Source organism: Eptatretus burgeri, chromosome 9 (assembly GCF_056783735.1).
Source record: "Eptatretus burgeri isolate ZD-2024b chromosome 9, Ebu_testis_v1, whole genome shotgun sequence".
Taxonomy (NCBI): Eukaryota; Metazoa; Chordata; class Myxini; order Myxiniformes; family Myxinidae; genus Eptatretus; species Eptatretus burgeri.
This window is the reverse complement of record NC_140969.1, coordinates 85,651,662-85,679,233: the sequence shown is the minus strand read 5'-3', so window position 1 is coordinate 85,679,233 and position 27,572 is coordinate 85,651,662. Positions and strand designations below refer to the sequence as shown.

The 27,572-nt window shown below is 42.5% G+C and overlaps 1 protein-coding gene across 3 annotated transcripts in view; it reads right to left on the bottom strand.

Moving 5' to 3' along the window:
* Window positions 1-27,572, bottom strand: part of LOC147020518 (1-phosphatidylinositol 4,5-bisphosphate phosphodiesterase beta-4-like) — a 176,701-nt gene that overhangs the window by 59,163 nt on the left and 89,966 nt on the right. For all 3 annotated transcript variants that reach the window (XM_085895918.1, XM_085895916.1, XM_085895917.1), the window contains 8 exons: window positions 26,929-27,018; window positions 26,600-26,721; window positions 18,269-18,410; window positions 11,376-11,460; window positions 10,663-10,787; window positions 8,568-8,619; window positions 8,054-8,156; window positions 7,746-7,910 (listed from right to left, as the gene is read on the bottom strand). In XM_085895918.1, the coding sequence (XP_085752044.1) occupies window positions 7,746-7,910; window positions 8,054-8,156; window positions 8,568-8,619; window positions 10,663-10,787; window positions 11,376-11,460; window positions 18,269-18,410; window positions 26,600-26,721; window positions 26,929-27,018 (884 nt within the window). The remainder of the gene's footprint in view (window positions 1-7,745; window positions 7,911-8,053; window positions 8,157-8,567; window positions 8,620-10,662; window positions 10,788-11,375; window positions 11,461-18,268; window positions 18,411-26,599; window positions 26,722-26,928; window positions 27,019-27,572) is intronic.

Sequence of the window (27,572 nt, the reverse complement as noted above, 5' to 3'; positions counted from 1 at the left end):
GTGTGTGTGTGTGTGTGTGTGTGTGTGTGTGTGTGTGTGTGTGTGTGTGTGTGTGTGTGTGTGTGTGTGTGTGTGTGTGTGTGTGTGTGTGTGTGTGTGTGTGTGTGTGTGTGTGTTTTGTCATTTTTCTTAGAGATGGCCAAACAGATCTTTGTCAAACTTTCAGCGGTTCATTAGTGAGTGCTGGGAGAGTATTTTAAGCAAAAAAAAATTGAAATATTTGAAAAGAAAGTTGGGTTGTTGGGGATTTTTCTTTTTAAATCACTGTATGTTGCCTAAGTCTTTGTGGCTATGTGAAAGGTAATATTAAATGATCACTGACCCCATTCCTTAGTGGGTGTAGAGAAGTGTACAAAAACTAATAATAATCGAAAAATAATTTGATTTCTTCAAAATACCAACAGGATTAGAACAGCACCGGGCAACACGGGTACCCCTGCGAGTCCTGGTATATTTAAATTGATATATAATATATACTGGTATATAATTTATAAACATTCTTACAAGTACCATCTAGTTTACAATACAACGGACTTGGACACAGAAGGAGGCTATTTGGCTTATCATGCCTGTCCTTTATCAATACTGCATTAATTTAATTAATTTCATAGGGTGGGTTAGGATTAAGCAGCATAAGTGTGGATTGGTGATGTGCACAATCAACAATCTATACCTAAGCTACCCACCACCATCAGTCCCAGCAATATCTATGCACCTCTATATCCCTAATGCTTCGAGGTAACTACATACAGGATGTTTGAAAAAGATTGATTCAACTTTGACTTCCTGCCATTTCTTTGTTTTTTGACCTATACTGTTTTCCTTTTCAGGGTTTGGTGGTGTTATCGTGGTATTTATTCCCTGGGATGTTTAGCGCCGTAGCTCAAATATGCCATTGATAGTGAAGCAGAAGACAAAAGTGGTGGCTCTGACTAAATCATATGTAGACACCCGCTGGAGGTTCTGCCAGGAATACGACCTCAGAACACGTGATGGACCCATAAATTGTGCCATTTTCAACGTATTGTGAAACATTTTGAGCACAAGGGAACAGTGCACAACCAGAGCAAGGGGAACAGTGGCAGTCCAGCATCAGTAACCAAGAGCCAAGCCAACATCAATGCCATGCGGGATTCTGCAGTGGACATTCCCAAGACGTTCCACCGCCAGCACTCCCGGGAGCTAGGCATCAAACCAACATCAGTCTGGCGTATCCTCACTCAGGAACTGAAGCTTTTCCCATACATCATCATCTCTATTAGGCATAAACTGAGTCAAGATGACATGAGAAGGAGACTTGATATGTGCAATTGGCTCAGTGACAGGATGGAGCGGTACCCAAACTGGATCAACCTGATCTGGTTCAGTGATGAAACCCATTTCCACTTGAACGGTGCAATCAACAACCACAACAACATTTTCTGGGGGGCAGAACCACCTGAGGAGATCAATAAGAGGAAGGGCCTAAGGTCACATGCTTCTGCACCTTCAATGCCAGATGGGGAATGCTAGGGTCTTACTGGTTTGAGAATGACAACAGCAGAACGGTGACGATCAATGGTGAGTCATACCGGGCTGTGCTCCCGACGTTCCATAATGATCTAGCCCAAAAGGTCACCCCAAATCAGCTCAGCATGACCTGCTTTATGCAGAATGGTGCACCCCTGCATACAGCTGGTGACACCATCACTTTCCTGCAGCAGCTTTTCAGAAACCACCTCGTTGCCCTGCGTATTGCTCATGACTAGGCACCCCATAGCCCAGACTTCAACCCTCTGGACTATTGGTTCTGGGGAGCTGCCAAGAGTTCTGTCTACGCCAACCGCCCTGCCACACTGGATGATCTGAAGCAGGAGGTGTCAGACTACCTCCAGGCAGTAAAACATGAGACCTACAGGAAAGTTGGACAGAACTTTGGCATCAGCATCAATGCCTATCTGAACAGGCATTGCCTGAGGGGCACATATCGAGAACGTCAATTACAAGGATTTTGCATAAATGCCAATTTCAGACCTTGGGCTCTCACTAACTCTCACAGTGACTTACTGCAATAGCAATCAGTGATGGACAATACCATGTCACCAGCTTTCTAGAAATGTTTGGTTCATGTTCCTGAGGTCTCTTGTTATTTTGTAAATAAACATTTAAAGTTGCATCACTCTGTTTGAAACACCCTGTAATTCACATTTTAACCTATCTCCTGCTTCTGCTGATGCTACCTTTCCAGGTGGAATATTCCATGCATGAACTACTAAGAGTGAAAGATCCCTGCACTACTACCATCCTAACTCTTATCTTCTTTGTTCGAAAGCAATGGCCCTTGGTCATGTCACCATTCATTGAGCTGAACAACTCTCCACTTATTTTGTCTGTACCCTTCATGACCTTAAACATCTCAATCAGATTCCCTCATAATCCCCTCCTTTTTCTATATATTACTAAAACTCTCATCTTGTATGTATGTTCCCGAAATACAACCAAAATGGTACACGATAGCACAAAATTTTTAGAGCCACCTTACTCACCATTCGCCTGCGGTGTGCAGTATCAAGTTTCGTTCAAATCGGGCAACGAAAAAAAATATTAAAAAATCAATTCCCGATTCAGTCACGTACTCTTCAGGAGTATTTGATCAATGCAAACAACCTCAGCGGTATAATTCGCTGGAGCTATCTTTTGTTTTTTCTTGAAATAATTTTTTTTTCATCAACCGCTGTCACAACGGGAACCCAACGGGTTTAAGGGTCATCTAGTAATGTATAAAGTCCTGTCTCCATCTAATCTCCACAGTTTAGTCTAGCGAGGCCTGGAATCGTTCTAATCACTCCATGCTGAACCCTCCATATGGCAGCGACGTATGTTCTTCCTCAGAAGTGGTGATCAAAACTGTACATAATATTCTAAGAGTGGCCTCACTAAATTCATGTTAGTTTGAACATCACCTCTTTAAATTTATAATTTATCCCCCTGTGAATCCAACCTAAAAACTAAAACCCCATTTCCTTTACCTTTCCAGTGGCCTGCAAATGTATTCACCCCCCTGCCCCCTTTCCTCCAATGTCATATCATTTTGATGCTACCTGAGCTTATTTCATGATGCTTTCAAATCAAACATAATAATTACATAGCATCTTCACAAACTACTCCAAAGTGATAAAGATTTTTTAAAAATGCAGATAAAATGTGAACAAGTTCGATAACAACAGAAAACCAGATGATTCTCAGTTGCATAAGTATTCAACCCTCTTGCCTAATTAACCCTAAACCACTTCAGGAGCAAATTATTTGCTTGAAAGATGATAAAATAAGTGTAATAGGTTTCAACTGTACGTAATCAGAGGTTTAACTTAAAAATTAAGCTCCCCCACTTATCTAAGGAGTTTTAAGGTGCAACTCACTTGGTCAACGAACAAGGCAAACATGAAGATCAAGGAGCTTTCCAAAGAAGTCGGACATAGAGTGGTCGAGAAGCACCGTTCAGGTGAGGGTTATAAGAAGATTTCAGTTTGAGCACAGTGAAATCCATCATTAAGAAGTGGAAGATGTATCATACCACCCAGACTCTACCCAGATCAGGTCACACATCCAAACTCAGCAGCCGTGCAAGCAGGAAACTGATTCAGGATGTCACTGTAAATCCAACAATGACTTTGAAAGATCTGCAAGGCTCTATGTCGGAGATGGGGTCAGTGTTCATCCATTAACGATTTCCCGTTCCTTTCATAAAGTGGCCTCTATGGACAGGTGCCAAGAAAGAAGCCATTACTGAAAAGATGCATCTAAAAGCTCATGTGTAGTTTGCAAAAAAGCATCTTTTTTGGATGTGGATACTGCAGGCATGTGGAGGAACGTTTTGTGGTCAGACGAGACAAAAATTGAACTTTTTGGTCTAAATTCAAAGCGTTACGTCTGGCGCAAGTCTAACTCTGCACCTCACCCAGTCAACACCATCCCTACTGTCAAGCATGGTGATGGAAATGTAAGGCCCTCTGCCATCATGTTATGGTCTGCTTTTCATCAGAAGGGACTGGCAAGCTTTTCAAGATAGAAGGCACAATGGACAGTGCAAAGTACAGGAGAATCCTTGATGAAAACCGACTTAAGTCAGCCATGAATCTGAAACTGGGTAGGCGATTCACAATTCAGCAGGACAAGAATCCGAAACACAAAACTAAAGCCACACTGGAGTGGCTGAATAAGAAGAAAATTAATGTTTTTGAGTGGCCCTGTCAAAGTCCTGACTTGAACCGAATTCAGTTGTGATCTCTTCAGTTGTGAATAAAAAACTCATTTGGGAAAATTGTTTCTGCATAATTCGTAATTCATCTAAATGTGGCATTATTGGAAGGAGGTGAATACTTTTGCAGGCCACAGTAGCTACCTGGCACTGCGCTGTCTGCTTATCTCCACCCATATTGATTACCACCCACAGATCCTTCTCCTGCATGGCATGCTCCATGTCTACCCCTTGTATCATATAATCCCTATTTTAATTATTTCTACTCATCCCCAACACCTTACATTTCTTTATGTTAATTAAACTACATCTGCCAATATTTTCCCAATCTATAAAAGTATCTAGACTATCCTGAATCTAATCACAACCCTCTTTTGTCAATCTTACCTCCAAGCTTTGTATCATCTGCAAAGCTAAAAAGCTGACTCTCAACCCCAATGTGCAAATCATTGATGTAAATTATGAACAATAACTGGCCTATAACTGATCTGTAAGGTACCCCACTACTTACAATCTCCCAGCCAGACATCCTGCCACTCAAAGCCACTCTTTGCTTCCTATAACGAATCCAGTGAGCTACTCGACCAGCCACAGCTCCACAAGCTCTCACATTAGCTAACAGCCTCATATGTGATACCTTGTGAAATGTTTTCTGAAAGTCCATATAAACTACATCTACTGCACCTCCTTCATCCATCCAACAAGAAACTTCTTCATAGAACTCCAACAAATTTGGTAAACATGATCTGCCTTTATTTAATATCTATTAATTATCTCTAATTTATCTAAATGGTTCCCTATCCATCCATTGAGACCATACTCTGCACAGAGTGTTGGTGCTGCCGAAGCAGTCTCCTATGACCTATCCGATTCCTAATTAACCTCTCCAATATCTTAACAGTTAAACTAACAGGTCTATAGTTCCCCAATTCCTCTCTGGGTCCTTTATTAAACTAGAAGGGCACTCAGTAGAGCGCATATCTCCGCCCTGTAATGCCTGATCCACGAGAACATATCAGGCCCAATACATTTTTGAACTCGAACGAGCACTCGGTAGAGCGCATACCTTCGCCGCCGCAACTTTTTCCGGGTACATTTGAAAAACGTCATTTTAAAACGTCCATGACGTCACAACCGTCAGTCCGATTGACGTCAAATTTGGTGTGTAACCTCCTTGAAGGCAGTCCAACAAAATGGAATGATAAACACTGAAAAATTAAAAAGTTGAAAAATGACGTCATCTTTTGACGTCATTTTGACGCACTTCCGGGGACGTCAAGTCCAATCGGGGACTACCATTCTGAAAGCTCGTAGTTCACTGAATGTTTTAACGTTGGTTTCATGTCAATAGCTCTATTAGATCTGAAGCTATGCCTACAAGTATATTTTGACCTTGAGTGTGACCTTGACCTTGACTACAGAGTTAATTGGCAAAACCTGTACATCAATAAACAGATATTTTGGTACTGATCGTAATGCCTGGATTTGGGAGACTTTGCTTTATAAATTATATAGATATTTGAATGTAAAATATCAGGACATTTTAGCCACAATTGAAAAACGTCATGTTCAAACGTCAATGACGTCATAACGGTCAGTCCGATCGAAGTCAAATTTGGTGTGTGACGTCCTTAAGGTAAGTCCTACAAAACGGTATGATCAAAACTGATGAGATCGAAAACTGAAAATTTACGTCTTCTTGTGACGTCATTTAGACGCACTTCCGATGACGTTAGGTCAAATTTGACACTACATATCCGAAAGGTATCTCATCATGGAACTATATGGCAGTGGTTGCATGTCGATAGCTGTATTAATGAAGGAAGTTATGCTCAAAAGAGTGTTTTTGACCTTTTCATGACCTTGACCTTTGACCCGATCGCTCCCAAAATCTAATCAAATCGTCCTGCGATACTCACGAATCATCCCACCAAATTTCATGCAATTCAGTTTAATACTCTCTGAGTTATGCGAATAACAAACAAACACACATATTCACAAATAAATAAATACACAGCGACCAAAACATAACCTTTCGCAGAATGCAAAGGTAAATATCAGGCAAAATATCGATTTGGCCCGATCTCTCAATGGTGAAGAATCACTTTAAAATTAAATAATTCTCATATCCAGATCTGGATTCGGATCTTCACCAAATTCGAAACAATTCGTCGTGGTCACACGCCCAACCTGTCCACCAAGTTTCATCCGAATCTGTCCACAACTTTTTGAGAAATCGTGCTATATATTAGCTTATCCCTATCTCTCAATGGTGAAGAATCACTTAAAAAATTATCAGATTAGGATCTTCACCAAAATTAAATCGATTCTTCCTCATCACACACCCAACCTGCCCATCAAATTTCATCCGGATCGTCCACAACTTTTTGAGATATCCTGCGCACAGACAGACAGACAGACAAACAATCAAACAGAGAGGGGTGAAAACATAACCTCCTTCACCTTCTGTGATGGAGGTAATAACGGTTTTATATTTTATACATTCCAATCCCATGGAACCTGCACCAGACTCAAATTGGCTGATATCTGTTAACATCATACATATCTACTCTGTTAACATTTCACTAATCGGCTTTGCCACCTCTCTCAATACTCTTGGGTGTACATCATCTGGATCGATCTTCTTTTTGTTTTCCAAGCTGTTTTCCTCTCAGCAAGGTATTGGGAATTACCCTGACTATTCTTGTATAAATGTTGAATCAAACTATTGAATAAACCTGCCATGTCACTTTCATCACTTTCCAATATCCCTGTGCTATCTCTCAATGCACTTGTTAGCCCGCTCTCTACCTCCTATGTACTGAAAAAAAAATCCTCACGTTTAAACTTTTTGCCCATATCCCTCTCATATTCTCTTTTGGCTTGCCAATTAAATTTCTGAACTATTCCTATACTGATACTGATTAGAGGTTGACTCCAGTCCTGTTGTTTTTCCCGAATATTAGAAATACCTTATACTTCTCTTTAATACTTCTTACCTTCCTGGTCTATTTCTGCCTCTAGCACTAAACCTCATTGGCATGTACTTACAATGACTTAATGCAAGAAAGAAGAAAAAAAGAAAACTTCAAATGAGATTAAAAATTTTATTTTTTGCAAACATCAGGTCAAAATAAGTAAATGTGTCAAACCATGCAAGGAAATAAAATCTTGCCACTGATTAAGCTTTAGGCAAAATGCAAAACAGGAGAGAATTAAAAATATGAAACAAATGAGAGGAAATCAACAGGTCGAAATTAGCAGGAGAAATGGGGGGGGGCGGGTATGTGAATAGGCAGTGGGACCAGGGGCAAATGGTGTAAAGGAAAGAATCGGTAAGGGATGAGTGGAAGATCAAAGGTGACCACAATGGAAAGTGAAAATCTTGAGACTTGGATCTACGTACTATGTCTTTGATGTGTGCAATATAGCATCCTACCTTCACAGCAAATATTTTTAGAAGTTTTATATCTGTGATGAATTGCAAGCAGCAATAATTATAACCCACCTTACGGAATACAAAAGGTTCTTCGTTGTAAACTGGATTTAGGCCATTGTTCATGACAAGACGAGTGCGGAACTCTTTGCGAATCGTATCCGTAGGAAGGCCATACATGTCCACCTCAACACATGTTCCCACTTTCTTGTCTGACAGAAACTGTCCGGAGATTATCTGGTAGTAGTTGGACAGACAGTAAAAGGATAAGTGGATACCATGAAAAGCTATTATTTTTAGTTATAACTTTATTGCCTTGTCCTCATTCTCATTCTCCTTTTGCTTTTCTCTACATCTACTATTGTCTTGATTTAATTCACCTGGATAGAGCAGGTTGCAGCTATGACACCGTCGACAGGAGTCTCAGAAAAAGGGTCAAAAGTGCGATCGGGGCGTCGCATGAAATCTGGTTTGAGAAGGTACCTGAAAAAGAGTGGCCAGTGGTTGAAGACTGAGCTTCCTTCCGAAGAGTTTCTGCTTCCTATTACAAACATGTAGCTCAGCACTCGATCTATGATCTGGGTGGCTATACATTGTAAAATTTCAAACTATATTCTGTCGAAACACAAAATTTCAAACTTTCTTTTGCCTATTTTTTAATTTGAACACAGAACGAATCAGGACATAACATAGCAAAACCAACAGAAGAAAGAGAACGGGGAAATGCAAACAGCAGGGCCGAGGGAGAAAATGAATAGAATGACAGATCCCTGATACAGGAGTAAATATAATCTCCTCGGCACACAGTCCATACTATTCTTAACACCATCTAGTTATGGATTCCATTCTATCTCAACCCCCCCCCCCTTCATCCTTCCACATACTAGTACTTACCCGCAAGATCCATTATATTCAAACTTTCCCTGATTCAGCTGCATGGCCAGATCTACAAATACACATTACAAACATGTACACTAATATTACCAGCATGCACCTCTAAGACATATATTGTTAACAGCATTATGGTAATTAAAATATTCCATTGATTAACGATATGCAAATTGATCTTTATACCATGTTGTCATTGCACTGTGTCAGTTTTCATTTATACCACGAGCATAACTCTGGGAGGGGAGGGTGGAATGGAGAGGATATCCCCCACCCACTTTTTTCCCAGCAGATGGGGTGGATGATGCATAGAACCCCCCCCCCCCAATAATAAAACTTCTCAAAGCACCAAGTAGCTGTCATTAGGAAATTACATACATAAGTTTACAGAAAAAATAAACGCAATCGCATGCTGCGTACCGAAAACGTATACCGTGCACAGTCTATTTTCCAGATGTTTGAGGGTTTTTGTTTTTTTGCAGTGGCTAGTGGGCTTTTTTGTCACATTTCTTAGTAATAGTAATATTGAAGATCAGTTTACCAGGTCGGAGCCGTTCATAAATTACCTAACGACATAATTTTTCTAACACCCGGGGTGTTAATTAATAATGATAATAAAAATAATAGTAATGATAATAATAATAACTAGCATCCGTTGAAGACAAAGTCTTCAATATCCCCGGCCATAATAAATAAGGACAAGTAGCAAAAGGCACCAGTTCAATTTATTCTTGATGTGTGTACCAAATTTCATAAAGAAATACTTAATAGTTTTGCAACTATGCTCTGGAAACAAAGGTTAACCTCAATTATTTCTTAATACCCAACTTGTTTCCATGGAAAGTGACAGAATTTTTTTGGGGGAAATCTCTAAATATCAAAAGGCACCAGTTCACCACTTGCTTGATATGTGTACCAAATTTCGTAAATATATCTTGAAGGGATTTGTAGTTAAGCTCCGGAAACGAAATGTGACGGACGGTAAAATTTATGTCACAAGTTAGTGAAAGGAATTTCCCATTGTGAGGCAAGCAGCAGCCTGGGTTCTCTGATGCAGGCTGACGAGTGAATGCCATTTCCCTTTGCCAAGTCTAATTTTCCAATATGCTACGTAATAATTTGCTCCTACTCCCATTTTAATGGGTCCGATTATTATTCAATCCTTTAGGGGTTGCCAAGGGAAGATTTTTAGCCCAAGCCTTTCACAAACCAGCTGGCCATGCTTGATGTTTGACTATGAATGTGGTAGGAATTTGTAATTTGTTCAGGGTGCCGGTGATAACTCATCTACTCTTTATGAAGACACAGTGCGATCTTTAACGTTCATCAAATAATCCAAGCAGATGGAACACCCGGCGTAACGTCCATCCGAGGAATATGGAGCACTTTGTCGTGCAATGCCCTGCCTGCAAAGTATCGATCAGACCGTTTATAGTTGGGCCTAAAATCAAACCCACACGAAACAGATGAAAGGGAAGTGCACCACCTCTGCACCATTCTGTTAGACTGGTTTATAAGGCGTAGGAATGGGCTGACAGGTGGGCAAGGGGTACACACACTCACCTCTGAGCCATCGAGATTCTCAGCCCAGTTACAAACTGTCATCCTGGTGTCTCCCAGGCAGGACTAGGCATCAACGTGTGTGCCATCCCTCGGATGGACGTTAAACTGTGCGTCCCATCTGCTGACATTAGTTGGTGGACGATAAAGATTCTACGGTGTCCTTCACAAAGAGTATGCGAGTTATTACCATCACCCTGAACAAATTACAAACTCCTATCCTAACCTACAGGGGGGGTGTGTTGTATCAGCGGCACAGCCACACCCTCAGCCAATGATGGTGCAGCCATATGCTGCATATGAATGAAGAAAAAGAAGGTGTCGGAATCACAAATTTATTTTACCTATGCTGATGATGTAGCATCTGTGGTACGATGTCTCATCTATTGCTTTACCTAGTTTGTCAATTTTCATTCACACTTGGCCTAACACTTTTCCAAAAAGCAAAAACACTTTAGTGTGTGATACAGTAAACTGAGATTTCTTTACACATCAATATTCCCCCAGGAAGTGATGTAATGAATGTGTGCAAAAGGCATACCAGGAGTCTGAAAGTTCAGAGAAACCATTTGGCAACCAGCATTCCAGAAAATCTGCGGCACGTAATTGCTGGAGTCGACACGACCGCCCTTTGGGTAAATCCTGCTCATCTGACGCTTGTTGTAGCTGTTTGTAAGTCATCAATGAAAGTCATGATTATCATAATTATAATTATGCAACTGAGAATGGCTCACTTCTGACTGCTCGGCAGACATGTCTTGGGTGCTGTAAATATTCAAACATAATATGCCGAGAGTTTGACATGTTATGGTGTTTTTTTCACGATAAAGAAAACTAGTTTCACATTGTACGACACAATTTTAAAATGTGAAATAATAATAAAAGAATATTATTATTATTATCAGCCCGTTCCTCCATGCAGCAGGAGAAGGGGTTTTGCAATCGCTTCTGTGTGTCTGTCTGTCTCGGCCATAACGTTTTTACCATTTGAGCTTTTGTCATCAAATTTTCAACAAACCTTGATTTTTAGGATATGGAGAACACAAATGAATAAAATGTTTAAAAAATTTGACCTGTCGGTTTTGTCAAGTTTAGTTTGAGTACAAAGCAAATGCAGGTGGACAGGCTTTGCATTTTGAGATGCTATCTAGTTACTGGCTAGGTTGTTAATAGGAAGTATTATTAAGAAGCCTTGAAAGTATTCTGAAAGCAATACTTATGGTGGGATTCGGAAGCTGGCGTGGGCAAGGATACTTCACAAATTCGATGGCGTGCGTCTTCAAATAGCCAAGGCCAACAGACTCAGAGAAGGAGGACATGTTGTGGGATATACCGTAATCTGTGGACAAAAAGATGTGAGACCATCATTGCACAAGTTTTATCCGTACATTGATTGCAGCTCAGGTTTTGCTTCTTGATGGTCATTTATTAGTTGAACGTTTGGAGCAGCTTCTGCCCCACATATGAAATGTGCCATCATATTCGTTTCTATTCCTATGTTTGTATCCTCTAATTCACCAGCACACACAAAATTAAAATTAAGGTCACTTGTTAGAATACCACATTTTCCTCAACATGTAACTGACGTCTGATTAATGGGTCATTTCATTGACCAATCGAACACAACAAACCACCACCTTCCTATATATCATTACTTGCTGCGTTCTATATCTCCGCATATGAGGCTCATTTACATCGCCGTTTCAGGGCAGGGTGGGGCGAAGTGGGCAGTGTGAGAGGTAAACGTGAAGGTGAGTTGGCATTCACACAACACATCCTGATTTAAAAGATTTAGGCGTAAACACGTATTTTTACAAAGGGCTTGATGGTGTGACCTCATTCATGTAGGTGAATACTCCATTGGTGTGAACCATTGACATGGATCTACTCTTGTCAACTCTGTGGAGCATTTGAACACTTTTTTGTGCACATAGTCATGGCTAGTGGAAGAGCGAGTACACTGAACGGATCAGCATGTAACGGAGAAAAACAAGAAGTGAAACACGCATGCATGGGGTGGATAAGATGGACACAGAGGATACATGGGGTGAACAATATGGATACAGAAGGAAACTCCAGGGAGAGAAAACTGGGAAATTGGAAGGAGGAGGGACTTGGGTGGGGTTAATGAAGGTAGTGTATGTATGGGAACAGATATAGTGTATGGATGGGAAGAAACTGCCAAACGTGTAGAGCGACTGCTCAGGTGGAACAACTTGTAAGAGACCCTGAGAGCACATTCCGTGGTAATACCTATAGAAAAGGCTTAAAGAAACAACATAGCAGCAGACTGAGAGAGGTTCCAGGGATGATGCCAACTCCTGTCCTAGCAGAATAGTAGCACGTCACTGGATTCTGTCAAGGAGAGATAGGTGACAGGCCAGAGTACTCGTCCAAATATGGCAATCATACTCCATGACAGGTCGTATGATGGCCTTGTGTGGATGGAGCATAGCAGCTTCAGGAAGGCATCACCGAGCACGAAATAAGCAGCCAAGGTGTGGGAAGGTTCTTTTAGCTGCATCAGAGATGTTGTTTTCTCATCTGAGGTTTGAGCTGATATCCATTCCAAGCAGACGGATAATAGGAAGTTCCTGCAAAGGTGAAGAATCCATAGACTGGGTTGGAAAACAAGATGATCTTGAACTATACACCGACAACAATTGGGTATTTTTTGGTTGAAGGTAACAAGTCAGTCTTTTCCCCAGTTAATCACACTCACTAGGTCCTGATTGAGAGTGGTACTGGCATGGATACGGGAAGGAGGAGACGACAAGGTTCCTGGTTAGGAAATATACAGCATTCGGATTATGGACAGGAGACAACTGTCCCTCATGTACCACATATATTTGACGATTTGCAAGGAAGTCAGAAATTGTATCAAGCAATTTTCCAGAGATGCCATATGATTTTAGCTTATGGATGAGGCCTTTGTACCATACTTTATCAAAAGTCTTTGAGGTGTTGAGAGCAACGACCCTCGCTTCTCCACAATGATCCAAAGCCCAATTCATATGTTCAGTGATTTGGGATAGAATATCATCAGCAGACATTGAATTTCCAAAGCCACACTGGACATCATTTAGGAGGTTGTGGGTTTCCAGATGAGTCATGAGTTGCCATTTGATCAGGATTTCAAACACTTTGCTTTTACTGGGTAGAAGGCAAATAAGCCAATAGTTGGAGGGATCAGATTTCTCACCAGAGCTTTTAAAAACAGGGACTACCGAAGCCTGCTTCCAGCGAGATGGAAACACAGATTTTGACAGATGCAAGTGATACAATTTTGAGAGAACAGAAGACAGTTCAGGTGAACACATCTTCAAAGCAATTTCAGGGATTTGATCTTGTCCAGTAGATTTTGAGATGTCAAGCCCTTGAACAATCCTAGCAACTTTTCTGGGTGTGATGATGATAGTGGAAAGCCTGCTGTCAAGATGGGAAGGACAAATAGACAATGGGTGTCCGTAATACTTTTCTGTGTGTGATGATGATAGTGGAAAGCCTGCTGTCAAGATGGGAAGGACAAATAGACAATGGGTGTCCGTAATACTCAATTGTGGAGTTTACAGCAATGGGTGTCCATGTGGACTTGTTGCGGATTGGGGAAGAGCTGAGATGATGGTGAACAGCTGTCTTGAAGACCTGGAGGGAAGAATGAGATTGAAGAGAATGTGGAAGTTGGTCCCACAGGTGGGGGGGGGAGAGGAAAAAATGAGTGGAGATGAGCAGTGATCTTGGATTGAGGTAGTTTCACCAGAAGGGGATTGGTAGTGGACCATGTGAGCCCTGCAGAAACCTGGGGGGGGGGGAGGCAAAGCACAGAAAGATCAGAGGGTGCAAGAAAGGAGGTGGTAGAAGGCAGAAAGACCACCCACCTATCTGCAATAGTTAAGTGATAAGCCCAAAGACTCAGCTTCAGTGCGGGATATTCCAATGATCTTGAAAGCCTTTGTTTCCATGACGTCAAACTGAGCAAGATGGGAGGCAGGAGAGCCAGCCCATAGGGGAGAGCAGTACTCCATAAAGCTCGGATGAAGGAATTGTAGGTGGATAGGAATTCAGGCGTGCCAAGGAAGGACTTTGTATGATGAAGGATGCCCAGTCAACAGCTGGCTTGGAGGCCAACTTTGAAATGTGGTTTGCCAAAGAAAGATCATGGCTGAGTCGAAGCAGCATGTCAAAGGTGGAGTGACCTGGTTTGAAACCAAATTGTGATCAGAAATGAGGTTGTTGGAGAAAATGAAGGATTTCATATCAACTGCGATGATGGATTCCATGACCTTGCTGATGATTAGAATTAAGTTGATAGGTCTGTAGTTGAGGAGATCAGTTTTTGCACCTTTTCATGTCGTACAATGAGGTTGGCAGATATCCAAAGCAGATGGAAGATGACCTTGGTAAAATGATAGGGTGAAAAAGGCAGAGAGGGGATGTGCAAGAGCATCAGAGCAGGTTTCCAGGACATTTTAGCTGATGCTGTCCGGTCCAGTGGCAGAGTCAGAGTCAAGGGTTGAAATAACTTTCTCCACCTTCTCAGGTGCAAAAGACACAGACTCCAGGAGCAGTTGGGTTCGACAGGGAAGGATGGGTACTGAGAGTGAGGGGTTGGGGATATAAGATTGGAAGCAAACTTAGAATTGAAGCATTCAGCTACTCACAAGCAGGGTCAACTGTGGTGCCATTTAAAGAGAGGGAAGGGATAGAAGGGGAGCATACTCCAGAGATATTTTAAACAAGGTGTCACCAGCTTTTAGAGGGGGGAGAAAATTTTGAAAGATCATTCTTGAGGTTGCACAGATGTTGTCTTCTGGCCCTACTGAGAGTGGACACACACTTGCTGCGGACTTTTTGGAATGAACTAAGATTGCCTTGGTTCAGATTTGCCTTCCCAGGAAGAGAAGGAAAGTTGTTTCAGAGCAACTGCCTAACCACAGGAATCAGTGTACCATGGGCAGGAAGAAGGGTAGGATAATTGAAGATGAGATAGATCTGTGCATGAGAAAGAGCAGGTTTCTGTGAAAAAATCTCCAGGCTGAGTTAACATCAGGGGCAGTAGATATGCGAGGACAGTCCTGAAGAGAGATGGCTGATTGCAGTCCCTGCCAATCTTCTTGATTGAGATGCCAGACTTGCTGGCATTAAGGCAGCTCTCAACATCGCCAGAAAAATGTTGACTTTCACAAGCATATGATTAGATTAATCAAATGGAGCAGAGGAAGAGCAGGAGTCATTTGCAGGAAAGTTAGTCATCAACAAGTCCAGAAGGCAGGATTTGCCATTGGGGAAAATCCGGGTTGGAAAGTTTACAGACTGAATCAGTAACATGGAGTGACTGAAGTCCTTTGCTGAAGCACCATGGCTGGTGCAAAAGGTACCACCACCCAGCCAAGTTGCATGGTGATAATTTAAATCGCCACATATGAGGAAGAGAGAGTTGGGATGAGTGGTTAGAAGTTTGTCCATATTGTCAGAAAGAGAGAGAGAGAGAGAGAGAGAGAGAGAGAGAGAGAGAGAGAGAGAGAGAGAGAGAGAGAGAGAGAGAGAGAGAGAGAGAGAGAGAGAGAGAGAGAGAGAGAGATGTAGATGGAATCAACAGTGTTAGGACGACGGTACACAAACAGATGAACAAGAGGTGGGAATAGTGGGGAAGATGCAACCAGAGGTACTCCTGGGGGTTGGGAGGTGTAAGGTCAGAACAAGGGCAGTGGGAAATTGAGTTCTTCATGTAAAGTGCAACTCCGCCGCCGGGACATGGTTCAGGCCTATCAAGTTGGAAGAGAAAATAACCCAGGAGAGACACGAAGGAGTCGGGGATGTCCTGTGTGAGAAAGGATTCTGTTAAAAAGATGATGTCTGTTTTATCGGCAGCGGCCTGGATTGAGAGATCTGTTAGGTTAGCGGAGATCTCAGATGTTTGAGGTCCACACTGTTAGAGATATGGAGGAAGGAGGCATCAGGATGGTACAGGGTGGGGGGGGAGGAGGCTTTGGGGGGTGGGGGAAGGTTTGAGTGTGTGGGGTGAGGGGAAGGTTTGAGTGTGAGGGGTATGGGGCAAGGTTTGAGTGTGAGTGGTATGGGGGAAGGTTTGAGTGTGAGGGGTATGGGGGAAGGTTTGAGTGTGTGGGATGAGGGGGAAGAATTGAGAGAGTGGGGTGAGGAGGGATACAGAAAGGTGGGACATGAAGCTTTGGAAGGGGCAGGGGATGCAGAACCAAGAGCAGAAAGAAATTCAATAGAAATGAGAATCATTATCGAGTGAAATACAAAGTTTTTTTGTTTGTTTGTTTCGATTTCTTGAAACGAGGACAGGAAATAGAAATAGAAAATATGATAGGACAGTGTTGAGGAAATCAAAGCAAGATACCCGGGAATACACCGAGGAGACTGAGCTAAGCAAGGACACACTTTCTGTCCGAGGAAGGGCTTGAAAAAGGCCGTTCAGACCTTGACAATATGAAACATGAAAAAACGATAAACGAATTAACATGAAATTTTGCTTTGAATCATATCCCTGCAGCTCCACCGGTAGAAAAATGAATGCATGTCCAGCTCGCTCAGTCGCTCTTGGAAATGCAGCTCACGAATAGTGGGGAGCATCCTTGTGGGTCTTCACTGGACTTTCTGCATTTTGTTGATGTCTGCAACAAGACAAGGGCACCATGCTCCATTTCCCTACTGCAATTGTGGTCGTTCTCAGATTTTGAAGAGTATGGGCAGGGATTCCATGTCCAGATTTGTGAAGGTTCTTTATACGAGTGAAGGTTCTTCCATTGATATTGTAACATAATGAAGCAGTGTTCCTTCCCAGAACTTGGGTGTTGTGGGAAAATGTAATTAGAAATTTTTGTGACAAATTTTCAAAACCATTCTCATTCATGGCCGTAACTGCTCGACCACAAATGCAACTGGAGTTCAATTGGACTGCAGCACCTAGCGAGATAGCGTCAGCCAATTTAGTCTCCAGGTAACCCACTGGAGCCTTCTCTTTGAACGTGTGTGTCGAGCTTCCTCCATTTCAGCCTGCTTGTTGCATGGCAACAAGGCTGATCTACACACTCCCCCCTGCCCTGAAGGTTCAATGTAAACAAGCCGATGGTGTTTTATATTTCAGGGCCACATACAGGACTTATGTTTGCAAAAATGGCAAAATTTTTGAAACTTTTTCCAGACCCTGGTCCTCTCCACCAATGCCTGATAAAATTCCTATTTCCTTCCATCATTTTATTCACATCTCCTCTCAACTTCCTTTCAATTCTCCCCCTATTCCTTAATCTCCACTCTCATCTCTCATCTTTTCTCAATATTAATTTCCTCCATTTTGCTACTGATCCCCCTGTACACACATAAAACAGATATACCGACTTTGTGAATGCAAGTAGACTTGATCATGAGTCTACATGGCTTGAGTTTAAACAAATGACTCATGTGAGTTCTACAAGTATGATTATAAAATACATTTTGGTATCAACTCGCTAGAGAAGTAGGATAAATTGTCAGAATCATGACATGATAGCAACCTACTAACAACCATAGAACACACAGTTCAAAGTAGATGCAGCCATAACAAAATATGTTTCCTATAACACGAATCAACCAATGACATTCTGATTCTGATGTGCCATACTCTGTTACAGACCATCGATGTTCCCGAAGCAATTTCTTGGCAAGGGTTATACTGGGTGGTTTGTCATTGCCCTCCCAGCAGTTAGGACAGGAATTTGTAATATGTTCAGGGTGCCGGCGATAGCTCACATACTCTTCACAAGACACCATAGGATGTTTAACATCCACCAACTAATACCGACAGATGGGGCACACAGTTTAACATCCATCCGAGAGACTGCGCACACATTGATAGATCACGCTGCCTTTGAAACACCAGGATGACTGCTTATAGCTGGATCGAGATTCAAACCCATGCTAGAAAACCCATGCTAGATAGCTTAGAGGCGAATATGTGTACCTCAAGGCTATCCTTCCCACCCCAATGCCATATTGCTACAATATAACTAGCAAAGGAATATTTGATTGGTTGATCCTGTGCAATAAAAAATATATTTTGTTGTGCCAACAGTTGTCTTAAAAATGCACCAACATTTAATAATCTGTAAATTGCAAAACAACAATCAGCTTCAAGATCTTACCCTCAGCAATGGCAAAGCCTGGAAATTTGACAGGCTGGGCATAGTTAACCATAGCAGAGAGGTATGGATGAACATTCCTCGTTCCACTAACGTACTTGTATGTTGAGATTAAAGCCTGTTCGTCTTCTGGTAATGCCAACACCTGCAATTATAATGGCAAGTGAAGAAATTTAAATTTCGGCCATCTTCGAACTGTTATATTTTGTAATTTAACGAAAATAAAGTGCAAACTTGAAAATCCATCTACATATTTGCACACAAGCGCTACATTCTGAAAAGTATTTGAATCACACACCCAAATTTTGAATGACCCTCCCAACCTGCATGTTTATCGTAGTTTCCTGAAATATAAAGTAACATTTGCTTTAAAAAGGTGTTCAACAGATATTGAAACATTTGTAATGAAGATGCCCCAAAGTAAAGTGTTGATGACAAGGTGAAGAGCTGACTACTCAATGCTATGTACAGCAGCTGAGTGTGCGATGACAGGGCTGAGACGATAACGATTTAATTGGAGCAACGATCTGATCCAATCGCTGGAAGGAGATTCAAAAGCATTATGCAGGAACACTTTGTTGGGTTTATATAAGGGGAAATGAGGCTCTTGAGCTGTTCCAGCACTCAACAGGCAGTACCCAGGTACAGTAGCTTACGACACAGGACTGACTTGTTTGCTGTTGGTGCAGTTGGCAGAGTGTAGTGCGTGCGATTATCACCATTCAAAGTTAGTCGTCAATCGCTGAAGAGTGATTATCTAATGTGCGATCAAAACCTAATCACAAGCATTTAAATAACAAAGAAACTTTTACACGTGAGGGCATGTTTAAGAGTGCGTTTAAGGCCTTGAAGTAAACATTGCATGGCATATAATTGGCAGTTTACATGGGACATTTGCTTGAATTAACTCAAGGTGAGGCAGTAGAAGATAGGAATAGGACAGTTTGCCTTGTGCATTGAGAATCTTTAAGGATAGATGCAATCCTCTGGAAAAAGATGACAATATCAGATTTGTCCGGAGTTACAGACACTCGAAGGAATCATGTTGCTGCTTGCTGAATCGAGTGCAATATGACCTGTATCAACTACGATGAGGAGCAATGCGCTGAATCCCCTCCAACCATTGTCTGTGGTGCTGCAATTCTATGCAAGTACATCATTTCAATTGGATGTTGGAGATATGTGTGGTGTTTCACAGGATAAATTGGCCGTTTAGACACGCAAAACTAATCGGCTGTTTATCTCCCTTCTTAAATTGCTATTAAGATGGGTGATTAACTCCGCGCATGCAACGATGTTTTTGTCAGCGTTTAAGGCTTAAGCATGTGTTAGCAAAACGCTCACTAAGTGCTTTTCGAAAATTTGGCCCATAGTGTCACGCAAAGTGTGGAGAATGCTCTCATCTTTTCCACTCAAATGTGTGTTTAAGTCCTGCTTCTCCCCTCCCTATATTCGAGAATATTCACGATGTTTCTGTCCATATGTGGTGTTTTTATTTCAGGGAGCAGCCAATCGGCACAGCCCCCAGCACGGTCACTGGGCTGAGCTGAAGGTGACCAGCTATGCTGGGTCGGGATTATGTCAGATTATTTCCCAGCTCTGCTGGGACAGATGATAGCACGTCTGGTGGGCCATCCAATCATGGCACATTTCATGAGTGTTCTCAGCAACAAAGCCTCACCTTGCCCCCACTAAGCCCCCCCCCACCCTCCACCCGATCCTGCACCATCCCAATGCTCCCTCCCCTCTATCTTTAACTGTATGGACCTCAAACATCTGAGGTCTTTGCTCTAACCTGACAGATCTCTCAATCCAGGCCACTGCTGATAAATCAGACATCATCTGTTCAACAGAATCCTTCCTCCCACTGGGTGTCCCCGACTCCTTGGTGTCTCTCCCCAGTTACTGTCTCCTCCGATTTGATAGGCCTGAACCATGCCCTTGTGGTGGAGTTGCACTTTACATCAAGAACTCAATTTTGCACTGCCTCTCCAATGACCTTACACCTCCCATCCCCCAGGAGTACCTCTGGCTGCGACGTCCCTGCTGCTCCCACCTCTTGTTCATCGGTGTGTTGTACCGTCCACCTAATAGTGACGACTCCATATATATATCTCTCTCTCTCTCTCTCTCTCTCTCTCTCTCTCTCTCTCTCTCTCTCTCTCTCTCTCTCTCTCTCTCTCTCTCTCTCTCTCTCTCTCTCTCTCTCTCTCTCTCTCTCTCTCTCTCTCTCTCTCTCTCTCTCTCTCTCTCTCTCTCTCTCTCTCTCTCTCTCTCTCTCTCTCTCTCTCTCTCTGACAACATGGACAAACTTTTAACCACTCATCCCAACTCTCTCTTCCTTATATACGGCGATTTCAACTGTCATTATGCAACTTTGCCTGGTGTTGGTACCTCACTCACCAGCCATGGCACTTCAGCAAAGGACTTCTGTGACTCCATGGGACTGACTCAATCTGTGAATGCTTAGGATCTTGATTAAATTCTTAGATTAAATTATTAATTTAATTAATTTAATTTAAGAGATTAAATGCTTATATTAGGATTAAATTCCTTATCCTGCACAGCTCCGTGGCCCTGAGTTTGAGCCCCGTTGACTGCTGAATTAACACCAGGTGGGGTTGACTCAGCTTGTCATCCTTCCGAGGTTGGCGAAATGAGTACCAGTGTACTGGTTGAGGGGCACAGCATCAGCGGCACTGCCACGCTCCAAGAAATGATAGCTACCCGGCAGCCAAGCTGCCATACGCAAGAAGAAGAATCTGTGAATTTTCCAACCTGGATTTCTCCAAATGGCAAATCCTCCCTTCTGGATTTGGGCATGACTAATTTTCCTTAAATGTCTCCTGATCTTCCTCTGCTCTAAATGCTTCATCTGATTGTATGCTTGTGAAAGTCAACATCTCTCTGGCTATTCTCAGAGAACCGCTTCAACGCCAACTAATCTGGAATTTCACTCAAGCAGCTTGGTAGGGACTGCAAGCAGCCCTCTCTCTTCAGGACTGGTTCCATATCTACTGCCCCTAATGTTAGCTTCGCCTGGGAATTCTTCCACAGAATCCTGCACTCCCATGCATAGATTCTTTCCATCTTGTCTTCAATTATACTACCCTGATTCCCACCCATGGTCCTGTGATGAGGCAGTTGCTCTGAAACAACTTGACTTCTCTTCCTGGAAGGCAAATTCGACTGAAGGCAATCTCAGTGCTTTCTAAAAAGTCTGCAACAAATGTGTGCTCACTCAGGAGAGTCAGAAAACAACATCCGTCCAACCTCAAAAAGAAACTTTCAAACTTGTCTCTTTCCTCTAACACCTGGTGGCACCTTCTTAAGACTTTCTGGTGTCTGCTCCCCTTCCATTCCTACCCTCTCTTCAAATGACATCACAGTAGACTCAGCTCATGAGAAAGCCGAATGTCTCAATTCTGTGTTTGCTTCCCCATCTTGTGTCCCCAACCTTTCAATCTTAGTGCCCATCCTTCCCTGTTGTACCCAACTGCTCCTGGACTCTGTATTTTGCAACTGAGAAGGTTCTTTCAACCCTCGACTCTGACTTTGCTACTGGACCAAATGGCATCAGCTGACGTGTCCTAAAAATCTGCTCCACTAGTCTTGCACATCCTCCTCTCTGTCCTTTTCACCCTGTCATTTGCGCTCGATCTACCGCCTCCTTTCTGGTCTTTCACCATCTGCTCTTTCCGTCCTTTGCCCCTCCACAGGTTTATGCAAGGCTCATGCAGTTTACCATAATCTCTCTTCTTGTAAAACTACCCAAATCCAGGATTACTGTTCACATCCACTCATTTGTTTCTCTCGTTTTTTCCCCACCTGGAGAATGAACTTCCACATCCTCTTCAATCGCATTCTTCCCTCCTGGTCTTCAAAACAGCTGTTCACCACCATCTCTTATCATCCCCAATCCAAAACCCTGATCTTTTCTTCCCTCTTTAACCCCACCCAAATACATCCTAATTTTCCAGTTTTTCCACCTTGGAGTTTCCTTCTCCATACATGAATGTTTTGCATCCTGTTTTTGTCTGCTAAGTTCTGATCCATTCAGTTTCCTAGCTCTTTCATGAGCCTAGACTATGTATACAAAACAAAAAAAGAAAGTGCGGTGGGACTATAAAGAGAGCAACGCAGCATGAGGTTAGTGTTCTGAGCTGTTCGTTCTTTGGTGTTCTGGACTTCATGCGGCGTCCGTGGCTTCTGCCTCTGGACCGCTCATTCTCCCTCACTCCCTGGGCTCTGTTGGCATTGGTAATGGGGGTTCTGGGAATTGCGGCATCCTGCACAGCTCCGTGGTCCCGCTGAGCACTCTGATGTCTGTTTGTCTCTTTTGGTGTGTGTGTGTGTGTGTGTGTGTGTGTGTGTGTGTGTGTGTGTGTGTGTGTGTGTGTGTGTGTGTGTGTGTGTGTGTGTGTGTGTGTGTGTGTGTCTCTCTCATTGGCTGGGCACATGGAACATGGCGACATGGGCGAGGACTAGCCTGGACGGACCATTGTACAAAGCCCCCCACCACATGGTGATCATTGCCACACATGGCAGGTTCTATTCTCTCAACTCTGTCTAGTCTATCTCATGCTGAATCCCATGGTCCCCCATATAAATGCAATAAAGCCGAAATAATTAAGTTCCGCTGTGGTTTTGAGGGCACGTTTTATGTTTTTTGATATATATATATATATATATATATATATATATATATATATATATATATATATATATATATATATATATATATATATATATATATATATATATATAGTTTATTTTGCCGCATGAGCAGCAGTGTCTTCTTCTTGCTCCTTTCCCCATTTCATTGTGAATAAATCCGATTTGTTAATGAGATGCTATATGTGGTCATTAGGAAATGGATTCAATCGCACATAGCAAATTGGCAGATTTAACTCATTAACGGGCAGTTTGGGATCTCTGTGCATACTATTGACTACATGTTGGATATTGGGATGGTTATGAATCTTGCCCCCGGGTGAATGAACATCCATAACACGAAGGAGTTCCCTAATGAGTTATACCATTGGTATATGTGCCTAGATCAGCCCCCATCCATTGTCCAAGGGAAATGGGGTATATGCTTTGTGTGGGATATATACTGAGAGGCAATGAAAAAGCATACCAAATTAAAATTGATATTTATTTCACAGCATGTGAAAAAGGATCAAATAGTAAGTAACTAGAAGGGCACTCAGTAGAGCACATACCTCCGCCATGCAATGCCTGATCCACTAGAACATATTGGGCCCAAGACATTTTTGAAATATTATGCTATACTGTACTGTATATCGTTTTGGCCCAATCTTTAAAGAGTGAAAAATCACTTTAAAAATTAAAACATTCTCATGTCTGGATCTTCACCAAAATCTGATCAGTTCGGCCTTGTCACACACCCAACCAGCCCTGCCCACCAAATTTCATCTGAATCCGTCCACAACTTTTTGAGATATCCTGCACTCAAACAAACAGAAAAAACAAACATGGACAGACAGGTGTGAAAACATAACCTCCTTCCACCTTCAGAGGCAGAAATAGTAAAACATGTATGATAGACTTCTGTTTTGGCTGTTTGAGTCCATTTTGGTGGTTGTGTATGGATGTTCGAGTCTGAACGCAATCATATGGCAAATCTTGGAAATGATGAGCATTGGTTATAAAAAAAAACATTCTGTATGTGCAACATGTGTGTCCACACCCTATAAAAGCACAGGTTGCCTTGGTTGTGAGGCCATCAATTAAATGTCATGTCTCATGAATACTGAATCGTGGAATCAGCCAAGAAAGAGCTGCTCGACACTTTCATGTCCACCAGTCAAAAGCTTTTAGGCTATAGAACCGATACAGAGCCACAGGAAGGGTCAGCGACCATACTCTTCCTGGTACACAGCGTGTGGCGTCAGCAAGACAAGACCGATACATCGTCGTCAACAGCATGAGAAACGGCCAGAACCACCATTGGAACAAGGGGATACCTCATCAGTCATCAGTGACAAATATTGACACATCAACACCAACTTGCACGACAACGATGGGGTGCAGCTGGTGGAAACTTGGGTGGGAGACCGTGGGCAAACGTCATCTTTTCCAATGAATCAAGAGGTTCAATGGTAGTTTTCCAGATAGACGTCTTCGCGTGTACTGTCGGCAAGGATACCGTTTTGCTCAGGGCAGCATTATTGAGAGAGACCGTTTTGGAAATGGCAGTCTTATGGTTTGGGGAGAAATCGTTAAATGAACCCTCCACGTAATGTTGCAGCGCTTACTGCAGCTTTACAGTTCCTTTGGACAGCAATACCACAAGCTCTGATCCACCGCCTGTGTTTAGCCATGCCCCATAGATTTCAAGCATGCATCACCGCCCAAGGTGGTCACACTCGATATTGACTTTACAGACCCCTGCATCATTTGACTTTTTGTGATGTCACGTGCACATCCGGATTTTCACAATCTCTGTGCAGATTCTGTAGGACTGTCCCTGACATATCTCATGTGATTGCATACATTGATCCTTTTTTAACATGCTATGAAATAAATGTCAACTTTAATTTGGTATGCGTTTTCATTGCCTCTCAGTATAATAGGTCTTCTTCCTCCTCCTCCTCTATACCCCTCCTGTTCTTCCTTTATTCCTCCTTTTAATCCTCTTTTATTCATGACTAATATACGGTGGTTGCTATTTCATACACCACACAGTACAATTTGGTTCTCTCCCTTTCCCAAATTTCCATTTAATATTCTTCAAGTATACTGTATATCCAATGCATTATTCATAAATTCCCTTTCCTTCTTTTGTTCACCCTCTCGTACAGCATCACACACACCCACATTCTGAAACACAGCACCACAGACCACCACAATTCAGACAACGAAGACGATAACAATGTCCCTGCCTTTTCAAACGTGATGGCCGGGAAAACCCGTTAAGAAAGAACTAGACTCGAATTGGGGGAGGACTCCAACTCAGGGATGATTGACAGCAAAAGGAGGGGTTGGCAGGTGAGCGCACCAATGAAAATGTAATGTCACGAGTCAAAGGGCAAGCCACAACCTTTGCTCCCGGGAACTCCTCTGACCATGAACTCTGATCCGTCAAGTCTCTGCCCAGTTCAAGCTGCTTAAAAGGCAGAACACCAGACAGATCATGGCTGTTGAAATGCGCTGTGGACCTGGAGACAACCTGCCTGCCTGTTCGTGCTGAAGAAGTTAGACCACAGTCAGAGTCTGCACTGAAGCCAGGACAAGCTGTGCCAGACAGCGCTGGGAGAATGGCGCAACAGTTGATTGAGCACGAGGCAGAGGCGTTAGAGTGAACGAGCCAGGAGGTCCCTAGCACGGTGAGATAGCTCCATACTGATGTACGCTTCTTTCGCTTGCTATCGCTCTAATAATTGCAAATTCATCTACCTAGACTCACGAATAGCATCACATTTATAAAGAGTTGTCAGTGACTTGCCTCGTGACCCTTCTGGGAGAGGCTTTACAAACACACCTTGCATGTTCATCTAAGCATACGTCGCCAATATTGTCTCACTTGCATCTACACCCTTATGCTTTCCTTATTCCTCATTTGTTTCCCATTTCAGGATTGGCAAAAATCCGTCAATGTGTGCCACGGTGAGTCAAAGGCCCAACCAATGCCTTGCTCTACCTCTACTATATTTTCTTCCCATCTATGTTTCCTTGGTATGATTCTGCTGGCGCCATGTTCTGTATGTAGCTGATTCAGGTAAGATTGTAAAGAAATAAGCTCGAAGGATTAGAATCTGTTCTTTTCTGCCTTTCCTTGATTGTTTGCTGTGTCTGTGAATATGTGCCTTTCATGACTGATTATTGTGCTTGTAAGTACGTGTTTCATATTTGGGTAAATGGCTCGTTTCCATCCAACCCATTTCGTCTTATTATCTTTATTGGCTCAGGTTAGCATGCAAGACAAGGTAAATGGGAAGTTCTGCCCCATTAATTGGTTCTGCAATTAGCCAGCGAGTACTTACGGTTCAACTCAGCCGTACTTAATAGACGGGTGCACACTGAGGTTACGTACCCCAATTGGCATTGCCAAACCACCAAAAAAGTAACGAGTTTTAGACCGAGAACCCTGCTAAGTTTGGCAGTTATCAATCAGCATCCAGAGTTGATTGACAACCCAATGGGCCGAGGAATTATCCGCAGTATGGTAGCCTACAGGGCCGGAGGTCTGGGAAGAGTCGAAGAAGTCCCTCTCATGATGAACCCCAAACCCTGCATCCATAACAATGCATTGCTATGAAACTGTATGTTGGTGTCTTGTTGTATTGTATGTTGAGTGAAATGGCCAACCTTGGCACATACTGTCCTGCTGCCATGACAAGTGCCCGTCTTGTCTGGCTCTGCGATTCCATCTCCCTCCACAAAATCTGTTACCTCCTGCCTGGCTGCTAGTTCTGGGTGTGCTTCATCATCTGGAACATACAAACAGCTATTTTTAATTCAACATAGCTTTGATTACCATAACTGCTACAGTGGGATGAGACAAAGTTCCAGCCTGTTTCCTTACGAAGTTTGAGATTACTATGTGGTACTGTAATCCATAGCTATGATGCAATATGTTAAAAATAAGAGGAGGGTAAGGCAATGGTAAAATAAAGTAGGACACATGCGTGCACTACCAGGCTCGGTTTCTTCGTCCATTTCCTCCTCAAGGGTGTTTGCCTTGGAAGGATCACCCTCCGTAAGCTGGCGGAATGCCTCCAATTGCTCTGAGGTTTTTTGCATCAAAACGGAATAATCATTATTCGAAACATCACCAACTTCAGCAATGATAACCATATTTTCTTGTCGTGGTTCAGCAGCAAAATGTCTAAATGATAAAGAGGTTCGAGCTCATATTAAATCGATTTCATGATAAGTTTGTCATTGAACATTTATCAATTACGAAACTGGCATTAAAAATAGTCACGTTAAATCATCACTTGCGTTTCTCAGAGTAATGCTTTAAACAATAATGAAATGCAGTAAAGATAAATGTCTGATTCCAATTTTGAAGCTGTAAATGAAAATGATGTCATTTAATATTTCAGTCAAAAGCTCCCCAAAAAATGTTGAATCATATGATGAAGTTTTTCATCGGTGAATATCATCCCTCGTATGGGCATATTTACCTCCGCCACCGAAGGTGATCAGAGGTTATGTTTTCACCCCAATCTGTCTGTCTGTCTGTTTGTCTGTGAGTCGGATATCTCAAAAAGTTGCAGATGGATTTGGACGAAATTTGGTGGACAGGTTTGGCGTGTCACAAGTACGAATTTATTAG